We start from the raw sequence: 13,995 nt of genomic DNA on the forward strand, positions 1-13,995 counted from the left end.
CTCTATGGTATTCTGCAGCTCTGCAGGTCTTGGAGATTGAATAAGTAAATTTTTCTGAATTTAAAATGCAGGTTAGCTCATGGTAACCCAAAGGATAGACACTGCATGGAATTAAAGCAAATTACAGAGTAAAGGAGGAAGTGTATATGGAAAATCAAATAAAAACCAGCTTGTGTCAGATTCTAGCTATTGTACTTTTATTTATTTATTTTTTAAATAGTGTTACATCACTGCTCATCGGACTGCTTTTTAAGTTAAATGCTGCTTCCTGAATATAAAATTGCTGGTGCAATTAATCCATTTCTGCTCTAAGGAAGAAGGAATTTAAAAGAAATCAAGTGCCTACCTCTTGAAAGTAATGTTTGCAACATTGTATCCCCTGAATTTCATAATCAGAAATTAGTCTGGTCAGTACTAGTTGCCCATGAGTTTGAAATCAACCTGCTTTTCTTAGGTCTCTAGGGCTACTGATATGACTAAGATTCAGAGGTTATGCTGGAAACAATATGATTTCCTCTCTGTGCTATTTAAGTAGTAACTCTTGTGGTATATATGAAGCTTTAAAGGTAAGTATCAAGATATTTATCCCCAGTACCATGGGGGTACAGTATCATGAGCTGATAGAATGCACAAATCTGATAATACTGCTGTAATTAACTAATCTTTCAGGAATGGGTGAAAATCAAAGTGCATATTTTCTTTCAGTTTAGTTTTGTTTTGAAGCATGTAAATAATTTTATAGATACAGAGTTGAGTTTGGCCAACTCTCTTATAGAAAGCTGATCTGAAGAAAAGGACGGGACAATCCACCTACTCTTTTAGTCACATATTTTGTTGTTTTTGTTTTTCTTGTTTTAGTTTGCAAGTATGCCTGCCACAAGAAGTGTGAAGAAAAGGTAAGCGTGATTTCTTGGTCTCCCTTCATGCTGTTGATCTACATGTATTCAGAGTTTAGACAATAAAATTTGTATGAACTAATTAGGATAAGATGCCTAGCTGGGATGTTCTTCTTGCCATTAATTAAAAAAACCCCAACAAACCCAATATTGATGAAACATTTGGACCAGTGGTTGAGTTTCTCATTCGTCCCACAGGAGGAGATGTTTTAAGTTGAAAACATCAAGTTAAGTACAGTAATTTCACGAATACAAGCCGCACCAATTTGACCAAAATTTTGGTGGAAACCCGGAAGTGCGGCCAATATTCCGGGGCGGCTAATACATTAACAAAATTCTAAAAGCTGCCAACACGGAAGTGAGAGCCCGCGGCAGCCCCAAGCCAAGCCGGAGCCCGGCCGGCCCCGGCAGAGGTGGGAAAGCCTGGCAGAGGCGGGGCCAGCAGTGTGAGGGGTGGGCGGCAGAGCCTGAGCCAGCAGGGCGGGGCAGGGGGGCGGCAGAGCCCGGGCCAGCAGGGCGGGGGAGCCCGGGAGAACTGGGGCTAGCAGTGCAGGGGAGCATGGCAGAAGCAGGAAGGCCGACGGGTGGGGCTGCCTGGCAGCGGGGGAAGCCCAGCAGAATGAGGGCCAGCAGCGTGGGGGAGCCCGGCGGTGCGGGGGCCTGCAGTGCCGGCCAGGGCGAGGAAACGCGGCGGCGGTGCAGACGGGAGGGGGCGGCCGGCGAGCCCGGCGGCGGCGGCAGCCCTGCCAGCAGGGCTAGCAAACGCGGCGCGGGGCGGCCGACGAGCCCGGCGGCGGCGGCGGCAGCCCTGCCAGCCGGGCGAGCGAACGCGGCAGCGGGGCGGTGCTGACGGGAGAGGGGGGCCAGCGAGCCCGGCGGCAGCCCCGCCGGCAGGGCTAGCAAACACGGCAGCGGGGCGGTGCTGACGGGAGAGGGGGGCCAGCGAGCCCGGCGGCGGCGGCAGCACCACCCGGCCAGCCCCGCCGAGCCGTGGCGCTGAGCTGGGCCACCCGGCCCCATCGGCAACCATGAGCGGGCCGAGCCTGCCTGGCCCCGCCCCGAGCCAGTAAAGCCCGCTATGCCGCGATCCTGTTACTAATTGGCCAATTTGTGAAAGCTGCGCACGGATTCTCGCGACGAACGAAAGTGCGGCTAATATTCGGGGTGCGGCTTATCTATTGACAAAGACAGCAACATTGTCGAGGCACCGGAAGTGCGGCTTATAATCCGTGCGGCTTGTATTCGTGAAACTACTGTAGGTGAAATACAAATCACCCAGTTCTGCCAGAAAAGAAAAAAATGTATCTGAGTGAATAAGGTATACATGCTATTATAATCTGATTTAAACCCAGAAAGGCAAAGAACATTAAGTCCCTGTGTATAAATTGGAAAGAACTTAAGAAGGTTCAAAATACAGTAATTTCACGAATACAAGCCGCAGCAATTAGACAAAAATTTTGGTGGAAACCCGGAAGTGCGGCTAATATTTGGGTGCGGCTAATTTATGAACAAAAATGTGATATCTGCCCTTACCTAGTATCATACCAGTCCAGTCCCGAGCCGAAACAGTTTGAAATCCATGGTTTCCTGTTGTTCCGACGATGAACCAATCAGAGAACAGCTTATTGCCTGCCTGTGGATGGCGGCGTTACTGAGGGGCGGGGGTTGTTATCGGGGTGAGTTACCTCGGCGAGTTACCTCGGCAGTTCGATAAAAGTGTGTGATGTTTCTCTGTACTTTTTAAAGTGTTTTCAGTCTTGTGCGGCTGCGGGGCTGGCTGGGCTCGCAGGGAGAGGGCTGGGGGAGCCTCTCTCCCCGCAGGGAGAGGGATGAAGCGGGCGATCGGCTCGCAGGGAGAGGGCTGGGGGAGCCGCTCAGCCCGCAGGGAGAGGGGTAGAACGGCCACTCGGCTCGCAGGGAGAGGGCTAGAGCGACCTCTCGCCCCGCGGGGCTGAGAGGGCTAGAGCGACCACTCGCCCCGCGGGGCTGCGACGGGTAGAGTGGCTGCTCGCCCCGCGGGGCTGCGACGGGTAGAGCGACCCTCCTGTGCCAGCACGGAGATGTGGCTCCACTCGGAGCTCAGCTGCCTGCCCCCGTGGCTGAGCGGCTGTTTAAAGGCAACGCGGATCCATTGGGAATGCTCGCAAAATGACCACACTATTGTTCCTGTCTTTTTCGGCTTGTAAATAAAGGGTGTGTCTTTTTTCACTTGGAAACAATGTTTCCGAGGTCGGCAGTAAGCCAGTAAGCCCCGGCGATCCCGCGATTGTGTTACTAAATGACGACTTTGTGAAAGTTCGCGGCGAACTAAAGTGTGGCTAATATTCCGGGTGCGGCTTATTTATTGACAAAGACATCAATGTTGCCAACACACCGGATATGCGGCTTATACTCCGTGCGGCTTGTATTCGTTAATTTACTGTACACTCAAAACCAAGATTAAAACCAAACAAGGTTAGATGTTGGTGCCAAAAAATTGTTGTATTTTATTTAATAGTACAAGAGGCAGAGAGAAAGAAAGAGTAAAACAGAGAAAAAGAAGTGTGCATGGGGGATAGGGGGAGAGAGTGACAGTGGCTAGGTGGAAGCACATCACATATCCAAGGGTCCCAGTGACATCTCATTGCTCTCTTCCATCTGGTCTTCTTGGTGGTGAGGGTTCCATGCCATGCTACATGTTGAAGAGTATAGAATTCCGTGGATTAATGTACGCCTTAGGCCAGGTGGGAACTCACATGTGTAACCTGTGCAGGTGTCCAGTTTGACACTGTCCCTTGCAACACTGAGGGTCTGTTGCATCGTCTCTGGTGCAGGGTCAGGGAGCCCCTGGGTGTGGCCTTTAGGTGGGCCATGACACCCCCTCTGCTGTAGATAAGCTCTCACCTGGATGAAGGACCCCATAGCTGAACTCCTCTGTACATCAGAGGCTGGGGGATTACTGCCTCTGACCAGAGGTTTTTCCACCACACACCCAAAACCTCTCTTCCCCCACCCTTTGGTGTGAGGGTCTGTGGCAGGTGATAGCCTTGGGACTGTGGTCTCCTCCCTGAAGATGTTAAGCTTGTGCTTTGTAAATGTCCCCAGTTCCTGAGTTTTATCTTCTCTTCATCAGTGAACCACCGTCCAGGGCCTCACTCAAGGCTGTTCAGGTTGTAGTGGTATTCTGTGCAGCTTCTGTAATACCATTTTAAAAGTTCTTCATGAAAATGTGTACAGTAATTTCACGAATACAAGCCGCACCAATTTGACTAAGATTTTGCTCCTAAACCGGAAATGCAGCTAATAATCAGGAGCGGCTAATATGTGAATAATTTTCTGACATTTACAACCTCAGAAGTGCCAGCCAGAGTGCCTAGCCGCAAAGTCGGCATTTTGCGATTGTTACAAATTGCTACTCTGTTGCACCGCGGGTGGAGCCTGGCTGCCTGCAGGCAGCACAGGGGGCGGGGAGAGAGGCAGGAGAGCTCCCTCCTTCCCTCCTCTACCACAGCCCGGGGGAGAGACGGGGGGGCCCCACGCCGCCATTGTGGCAGCCTGGGGAGGAGAGGGGGGACCCGGGCTGCCCCTGCCGCGGCTCTGGGAGGCGGCGGGGGACCTGGGCCGCCCCTGCTGCGGCTCTGGGAGGTGGCGGGGGGCTCTGTCCCTGCCTGCCACCACAGGGCAGTGCCGGGCTGTGGTGACCGAGCCCAGTGGCAGCGGCGGCTGGCCCCCAGTGGCCCCGCTGAGCGGCAGCGCCAGGCTGGGCTACCTGGCCCCGTCGGCAGCCCCTAGCGGGCCAAGCGTGCACAGCCTTAGCTGAGCCAGTAAACCCCGCCCTGCTGCTGTTCTGTTACTATTTGGCAACTTTGTTGCACGTGGGTCCTCGCTGCAAACGACAGAGCGGCTTATATTCAGGTGCGGCTTATTTATGGACAAAAAACGAAATATTTGCCAACACCCAGAGATGCGGCTTATACTCAGTGCGGCTTGTATTCGTGAATTTACTGTAAGTCAAAAGCTATAATATTTCAGTCTCTGTGACAGATGTGTATCAGTGCCATACATGTGTGTATGCACACACTAATACAAATATATAAAATTTGTACAGCAATAGAGTTTTAAAGGCAAACTTTTGCCATTGGATTATAGAAAGTATAATAATATTATTAATTCTCAGTGATTACTGTACATTCCAAGCTCCATTTCATTACTGGATTTTTGTTACTTTAGAAAATCTCCAAGTTCCTTTTGCACAAGATGAGATCAGTAGTTCCATGGTCTCATGTGACTTACTTTCCCCATTGCTAGATTTGTGTAAATAAGATACTTACAGATTCAGTCTGAATCTAGTAGTCTTGGAGGGCTTTATTTTGCCAGAAACACTTTATGGAGTAATACTCTCTTCTTTTAACTTAAAGTTTTGATTCATACTTGCTGCCTATTAAGACAGTGTAGTTTATAGTCTCTTCTTTGGTCTAGACCAAAGATCTAGACCTAATATCTGTTACCTTGATGTTTACAAGCATTTGTTTTGTTCAGTGCATCCAAGGTGTATAATTAAATTCAAGAGAAGAATATTTGCTCTGTGAATGACTTGGAGATTTTTAAGAACATTTTGGGAAATTCTAGTAAATTCAGTGTCAGTTGGCTGAGCATCTCCCATTTTGAGTAAGAATGGTACATGTGCATTTGAAAATCACTGTGTTGTGTGGTATGCTGGGTAAATGCAGAATTCTGGGTTTTTAAATGAAATAAGATGATAAAATACACAGTGGTAATAAAATTTTTAAGTAAGATATTACCTCTTAAAGGGTTTCATCACCTCTATGCATTCAATAATGGTTAGTAATATTATAGTAATGGTGGTCTATTGGTAGAAGCAAAACAGTTTAGTAGAAAGATGTACTTTTTCTTAGACTAGATGATGTAATTGATCCCTCTTTGCACAGTAGCTTTGGTTCTCAAAATAGTACTTGCAGTATGGAATTCTACCAGTTGTATAAGAATCTGGTTTGTTAATAACATTGGTAGTTAACAGATTTACTTGGGTAGGTGCTACATAGAACAAGAGTTTTCAGAAATTATGATATATAAATGGTTCTGGGGACTCTTGTGGTTCTTTAAACTTGTTTTGGAGATGAATAATTTCATATGTGTGCCTTATGTTTAAAACGGGAAACTGTCATTTCAACCATTTGGGTGTTGACTGTTGAAAAAAGTAGTATGGAGTGCCAAAAGTATTTAATAACCTATCATCAGGATACTGACTGGCATGTTTTCTGACTTTTGAATAACTGAAATGAAATTATTAGCATTTATTAGAGAATATTAAAAAAAAATTACAAAAAGAAGACCAAATTCAATAGTCAATTTTTTCTTACAAGAGGCTTATTTTTTGATTTTCAGAGAAGTAGCCAGTCAGGACATAGGTAAATTCAGAATTTTTCTATGAGTATTTTTTTTTCTCTGACTGATCTCTAAGGCTCATGACTTCTGCACCCATCAGTGTATGTAGATTCAGATAGTTGGTTGTGTTGTGTACCCAGCTGGTACATTATCCTGGTTTAAAGGACAGGTGTCTGCCAAGGAAGGTGGGAATCTCCCTTGGGATGGAAAATGTGACCCTCTCCCCTCCAAATCATTATAACTTTGAACCTACAGGGCTTTCAGCAAAGATATGGGAAAAGGAATAACAATTATTTACTAGTATGTATAACAAGGCAAACAGCAGCTACAGCACTAACAGCAAACAGAACCCCAAGTGCAACCCCAGCCTTCTCTGGGCTGCTGGGCACTTTCTCCTGGGGTGCAGGTCCAGTCACAGCCACCAGGGGCACTGGTGGCTCCCGGCCGGGCAGGGCAGGTGTGATGATTCCCCGCGCCTGCAGGGGGCGCTGTGGCGCGGGCCCAGCCCCCTCTCTCCACACGGTAATGGTGGCACAGCTGGCGGGAAGGGATGGAGAAGGAGCTTCCTTTACAAACTCATGGGGGGCAGCTGGTCCCAGTGCTCCTATGGATGGCGAAATGGGCTGTAGCAGGAACCTTGGAGCATCAGGCTGGAAGAACAGAGGTGCCCACACTCAGAATGGCGAACAAAATGTAACTAAAATTCCAAAGCCATAGCAGGAGCTGCAGGGTGTCCTGGCAGACCTAAGGTGTCAGATTGAGGTATAGCAAAAAAATAAAAACCCTAAGCAGTGGCAGAAAACAGCGGGGCTGGGCAGTGGTGGTTGGGCTTCTGCAAGCATGCAGGAGATGTTTGCTCCGGAGGGGATCAGGGGTCAGAGTCCCCGGTTTTCCCCTGCAGCACCCGGCCAATAGTGAAGGTCCTTCCCGGTGAGATCGAGTGTTGGAAAGGTCCTAGTTCCATGGCCACTGTTAGGAGCAGTGGCTCCCACGATAAGGAAAAGCTGTGTAGGACAGAACTCTGCAATGGCAGCGAATTCTCCCCGCAGCAGCAGCCTGGCACCACGACCACGACCTTCTCTGCTCTGATCCTGAGAGGAAGAGAGTGAGTGTGGGCCAGTCCCAGCCCCTCACCTGCCAGCCAAAATCTCCTGGTGTCCCTGCACTTCCCGAGAGAAAGCTGCACAGTTAAAAGACGGTAGCAAACTGCCCTTCCTCCTCCTCCTCTTCCCAACCACATCTTTTGTCTCTTAAGTGTTGTAGTTACCATCTCTTAGGCAACACGTGGGAGAAAATTCCCTGAGAGAAACAAAAAGTTGCCTTACTGGCTTGATGGAAGATTGAAAACTGAATGGCAGATGTCACGAGTAACCACAATTTAGTGGAAACAGAATGACACTATTATCCATTATGAACACTGAGCTTTATCCCAATAGTTTTGACTGTTTTTTTAATCAGCGAGCTGAAGTGTCTAAGCTTTGTTAGAGATTACTTTTTCTACTTCTGTGTACAATATAGCATTTAATAGTATTTAATAGTATTTAGTAACTATTTCTAAAGGGCTGTTTCCCTTGTCTCATTCGGTGTAGTTGGAAAAAGCATTTAAAATACTTCCTACAGTTAAAGCATAATAAAGCAAATTCAGTATTAGTCTGGGAGAGCTAGTTTTGATGATAAAATGTGTATTTAAATGTCATTCTGTACTATTTTCTTGCATTATCTCTTTTCTGAATAGCTAGAAAACTGAAGATATATTTGGGATGTAAATATTTAAGACTTAAAATTACCGTAATTTCACAACTATAAGACGCACCTGATTATAAGGCGCACTTCTGGGTGTTGGCAAATTTCCGAACTTTTGCCCATATATAAGGAGCACTGGACTATAAGGCGCACTTTTTTTTTGCAGCGAGGATCTGCCGCCGGCTCCCCCCACGCGGTTGCTGGCCGAGGCCCTGCCTCCACCCGGCTGCTGCGGTACCATGGCCCCACAGCAACCCTCATGCACCCACCGGCCGCGACCCTGCCGGCTCCCCCTGCGACTCGTGGCTCACACTTCGGGTTGGCAAATTTCCGAACTTTGTCCATATATAAGGCACACCAGGACTATAAGACGCACTTCGGGATTTGGGCCAAAATTTTAGTCAAAAGGGTGTGCCTTATAGTCATGAAATTACTGTACTAGAGAGCCATTGAAGTGTGATATATGAAAGTCAGAAATAATGCTATAAAATTCAGATGTTTCCATGTCAACTTTTAACAAAATGCTCTCAATCTCAAGAATGGGCAAACTGGGGCCTCACAGAGGGGACTGCGTATTTACAACATAGCATTTTCCCACTTTTTGTGCTAAAGTGGAAGAGTCCTGTTTGGTTCACAACTCTGTGGGCTAATTTAGCCTCCTCTGCCTTGCTAAGGAGCATATTCCAGAAGTGTTTGCTAATATTTTCTATAAACTTCCTGCTGGAGAGGTTGCTGCCTCTTTGACATGATTCTTGCAGACCTTCTGTCGTAGATTGAAATCAGGTCTGTGCTAAATTGCTGTATGCATCTTAATATTGCCTGATGTAAAGAGCTATTTTTCCTTCTTATGATTTAATACATTTAAGCATTAAATTTACTTTAGGGAGATGCAAAGCGTCATCCTGTAGTTGGATGGTTTTCAACTGTAGGGAAATATGACCCCCAAAGTAATTTTTTATTTTTGCTTTTTTACCAACAAGTTTGACATGTGTCTTCTTCTTTTGTATCTTTCTGTGATATTGAGTAGAAGAGAGGGACATTGCTGCCTTCTGGTACTCTTCTCTACCACATTCGTTTCTTCCCTGTAATATGCATTAAAAACACCCCAAAACACACTTCTCCCCCATTTTAACCTATGCTTGTTATTTAAATATTGCTTTCGTCTTATCTTTCATCCTTTAATTTGATAGTATAGATCTGTCCCAGGTCTTAAATGTGCACTAGATGCAGTGAAATCTGTGATGTCTACAGTTTGTTGTGACAAAACTCTTGCCTCCTCACCCTAAAACTTCTGATACTGTTGACTGAAGTGCCATTGATGACCATAGGAGCCATAATGCCTGTAGCTCTTATCACTGTTACTCAGATGTTGTAAGCAGATTGAAACCCTGAGAAACCAGACCGATACTTATGGTATAGGTCCAGAGTTCTGAGATACAACCAGTCTGGTACACAGTTTGTTTCCATTCAGGAAAACGCAATCCATGTTGCTAGTTTGTTCCTTAGGGAGAGGAGAATGTTGGCAGAACAAAGAACCCCTCTACTTTCTGGCCCCCCTCTCTATAAGGTAATGTTGCAAGTTTTGTTTGGCTTTGCAAATGAGCAATGGTTTCTTTCGGAGATTGTACCAAAATACATACACATGAAATCCTTAAAGGGTAACATAGTTCCCTGAGTAATCTGTGCCTCATAAAGCTTGGAGAGGTAGATCAGATACAAAGAAAGCAGAAGTTAAATCACAAACAGATAAATACGTTTGTCAAAATTGGTTTTTCTTTTTTTTTTTAATCTGAAGAGGCAGCAAAATGAGACATTTTGAGCAAATATACTACATTTTTGCACTTATTTGTGTCAAATAATTTCAACCTACTTTATAAAGCTCTTTCATCTGTTATACATATTAAATCAGGAGGGGCACTAGCTAGCATTTGCTAGCTAGTTCAGGTTGGCAAATTAAGCCATAGTGCAGAGGGCTAGTGCAAAGTCTGGTAAAATCTAATTTTAAGATCTTGGTTCCTGCTGCCGGGTTTAACCCCTGTTAGCAGCACCCAAATTCTAACTTTCTATTCCTTTGCTTCTGAACTAATTTGGAACAGATCCCATCATTTGAAGAAGGAAGGGACTTCATCTCTGTTTACTCGTTTACAGTCATTGAGGGAAACTCATCAATTTTTGTTTTGAAGTACCTTCTGTTTTGTTAGAGGATTTTTAAAAATCTTTTCCCCAGATAACCTATGTACCAAGTGTCTTTACCTTGTATGTATTCTTCAGAGAACTGAAGATCTTTCATGATGTAGGTCTGGACTGTGACATTGCAAAGCGAAATACCACAGCAAGGAAGAAAGCCAGCATTTGTCATGAGTCTTTTGGAGGGTAGGTTGGAAAAGGAGAGCAATAACTGACAGCCGTACCAGAAGGGGAAAACTAAATATTTTTTCCTTATTCCAAAGGTGTAGATTGGAATAAATAGATATGCATGTTTTTTGAAAAAAAAAGGAAAAAAATAGTAAGAAAAAAAAAATGTGTGTGTATAAGTGTGTGTGTATATATATTCATGTTAAATGCGTCCATGAGCTTGCCATATAGGTTTCTGACAGTCATCTATGTAACATTCAGAAAATCTCCTAATGCGACTATAACTTCAGACTGGTTGCAGGATTTCAGTGACTTCATTTGACTGGTCTTTTTACCTTTCTCCTCAATTTTATAACGTAAGTAATGAACTAGAGTGAACAGGTTTTTTAGTAGGTTATTTTACAGGTGAAGATTCTTCACTCTGCACATACTTTGTTACAGATAACCTGTGGCAAGCATGCCAGAATTTCTTACTTGATAAAACTATAGCTTGAAAGAAAGTGATTCATAATAGTTATGTGGTTAAATTGCTTTTGAAAAAGCAAGATAATAGTGTTTGAGATTTGGACTTTGAAATGCACCCTTGGTAATAACTGGCTTATTCTTTGAAGATGGTTCTTCCTCTGAAAAATCACATACTTCTTGCAAAAAGACAATAAAAGGAAGCTAAAAATTAAATATGCATCTGGAAGTGAAAAAAAAGCCTAGCAAACTGAAATATAACTGCTGGTTATCCCAGCAAATGAACTGTTGTGTATTGGGGAGGCATTTTTGTGTTACTGTTAAGAGCAAGCAGGGACAGATTTTATTTCCCTAGCGCCAGATATCCTGCCGTTTGTTGACTTTTTTTTTTGTTTGTTTGACTTAACATTTATCTCATATTAGTCAGTTACTTATTAACTGATGTGACTGATGTTGCAGTCATATGAAGAAAAATTACCTGCGGATTCATTGGAATCAGAATTCGTCATTAAAAAAAATATTTTTAATCTTTTTTTTTCTATCAATATGGGACTTTTTCAAACTAAGGCTCAATGCAGGAAATACCACACCAGGACAATGTTTTCCTATTAACTATGTATGCAAGAACAGGTAATTTGTCTTTGAAATAGTTACTTGATTATTTGTGAATAGATTAAGAATGTACCTCTATGTCTATGTGCTGGGTACCAAAGAGGTAACTATTTCTGGAAGTTTGCAAGGCATTCTTACTTCTGATATTGCTTGTTAATATGTGAATGTACAGAAGTACAGAAACTAAATCCATCTTGGTGTGGAGCTATGAAATATTACACTAATGAATATGCCGAACATTTCTTACAAGAATAAAGAAACTATTGAATGCTGACAAACCAGGTTATTGTAAATGTCTTTAAGATTAGCTGTAACTTCAGTAGGTGGACCAGAAAACTCTATCTGAAGTTTACTGTTTTGTGCAGTTGGTACACAGTGTGTAACTTTTTAAATCAATGACTGAGACCTTTATACTTGGTTTTCTGTCACTGCGTTGTTAGTGGATTTAAGACTTGCTGTTTTGCTTTTAAGCTCTATGCATTTTCTCTAAAGCTTATTTTTAGCATGTCCCAGACCTTTGAACTAGGAAAAAGAATTGGAGCTACTCATATATTCTCAACCTTGCTTTTTTGGATGTCATAATATCCTCTGTTATCTGTCAGCAGGTTAAAAAACTCTTGCTTTTAGCCTGTGTCTGGATTAACAGTGGAAGAATTTGCTTCAACAGCTCATGAGAACTGAAGCTGGGATGCAACAAGATCTTGACTATTTTGCTTCATTTGAGAAGAAATGTGCTATTTGTGTATATGGAATTAGAAGAAAAAAAAGTCAGTGCATTGGTTCATTGACTTTTGTAGCTCAAAACCAGCAGCAGAACATCACAGTCTTTGATGTCAGTTTGCTATATATAGCTGTTTCAAGTGTAGAGGAGCTCAGGGAAGAAAAAAATCAAGTGTTATTTTTGGTGTTAGCTCTCATATTCTCACAGTCCAGAGTTGTCTGAATAAGATGGCATAAATCTGCAGAGATCTGCAGTTCTCTTCTGAAGTTTGTCCTCTGGATGTCCCCAGTGTTCTTGTGTCAGAAAAAAGGGCATTTTTCTTAGGCAGTGAGTCAACTGTAATTAGAAAGCAGATTACAGCAGAACTGTGTTTTAGTTAGCCAAAGGGGTAAAATACGCTTGATTCCTCAAAGGTTTTGATCAGTGGAAGGAACGCAAAGAGCAGAAATTAAATGTATGTATGTCAGTGATGAAAATTTTATTCCATAGTGGTTCCAGTTATTAATTACATGAGTACGTAATGTTAGTTCATCTCTTCCAGTGCACTACTCAGCCAGCCTGCCAACTCCTTTGGTGTTTCTTTAATTCTTTCTTCCTAGTATATGCAGTGAGAGGCAAGTAATTGAAATGTCATGGTTATCTACTTTAACCTTAGGTGTTGCTAATGAGAGCACTTGCAAAACCAGTTTATATGTCTGAGGTAATCACATGGTCAGGACAACTGAGGACAGTCTTTCTTCCCTGAATGCAGGTGTTTTCTGATTGTGGTGGGTTGCAGGGTGCATGTGGCTTTTATTCTTTCAGCTGGGCACTACTCTGCTTGGTGGTTTGTTACTTTGGCTGAGAGGAGAGTCAGTGGTTGTGATTCGAGGGCGCATATGAAGTTTTACGTGCTATGTCAGGCAAGAGGTCACCAAGACAGATGATGTCCTTCCAGCAACCGGCATGCTATTCTGACTGCTTAGTTAACATCTTCCATGTACGGAAGTATAGGTGTTTGGTTGGATAGAGTAGTGAATCATGAGTGACAATCACAAATTGGGCTGCAGAGATGCAGCATATTAAAACCTTGGACTTGCAAGCCCACTGAGGAGTCAGAAGGGAGAGCAGACAAACCTGCAAGATTTCAGTCAGTCCTGTTTTCTTTAGGGGTAGTCTAGAGAACATGAGTGAGCTGGGAGTTGAAGAAACAATGTGCTACTTTTTTTCCCCCTGTTATTTTTAGAAGTAATTTATGATTTAAGAAGCATTGAGAATTGGAGATAGATCTTTTTCATATCCATTTATGGAGGCAAAGGCTTTGTCTTCCATACTAGTGGTTAAAAGCTGTTCCTGAGTGTTTAAGCTGGAGTGGATTGTCCTTGTGGAGTCAGGTAGTCACCCCTTTGACTCTTTGCCTGTACTGTGTACAGAACTGATGTTTCTTTTTGTTCTTGCAGTTTGCTCTGTTGCATGGGCTGCATCTTCTTTTTATTATCGTAAGAATTACAAATTACATGAGGCATGAGGCCCCCTCTGCTCAGTAACATGCTCTCTGTACCATGAATTGAGTCATCATAGGACTCAGCAGCTGTTTTGAAAGAAAACTCCACTCTTGTTGTCCAGGTGTTGCAGCAAAGTTTCTGGCTCCACTTAGCTGGTTGGGAGACAAATCTGTTGCAAAGAGCCATGATTTTGAAGGTGAACATGTTAAACAAAACAGTTTTCACTGGGGTTAACGTTAAGGTACTTGTTAAAGTGAGCTGGCATGATGACTACTACTGAAGCTCAGCTGAGTGGTGTAAGTGGATGAACCTACAGTCTTTTGACTGTATGTGTGAG

The 13,995-nt window shown here is 43.8% G+C and overlaps 1 protein-coding gene across 6 annotated transcripts in view; it reads left to right on the forward strand.

The window, feature by feature from the left end:
* TNS3 (tensin 3) overlaps positions 1 to 13,995 on the forward strand; it is a 232,374-nt gene that overhangs the window by 80,297 nt on the left and 138,082 nt on the right. For 5 of the 6 annotated variants that reach the window (XM_033053244.2, XM_033053252.2, XM_033053260.2 and 2 more), the window contains exon 3: positions 859 to 896. In XM_033053244.2, the coding sequence (XP_032909135.1) occupies positions 859 to 896 (38 nt within the window). Of the gene's footprint in view, positions 1 to 858; positions 897 to 8,324; positions 8,343 to 13,995 lie in introns of those variants that run through there. The other variant, XM_033053269.1, reaches the window with a different exon arrangement.

This window comes from Catharus ustulatus, chromosome 1, assembly GCF_009819885.2.
Source record: "Catharus ustulatus isolate bCatUst1 chromosome 1, bCatUst1.pri.v2, whole genome shotgun sequence".
NCBI lineage: Eukaryota > Metazoa > Chordata > Aves > Passeriformes > Turdidae > Catharus > Catharus ustulatus.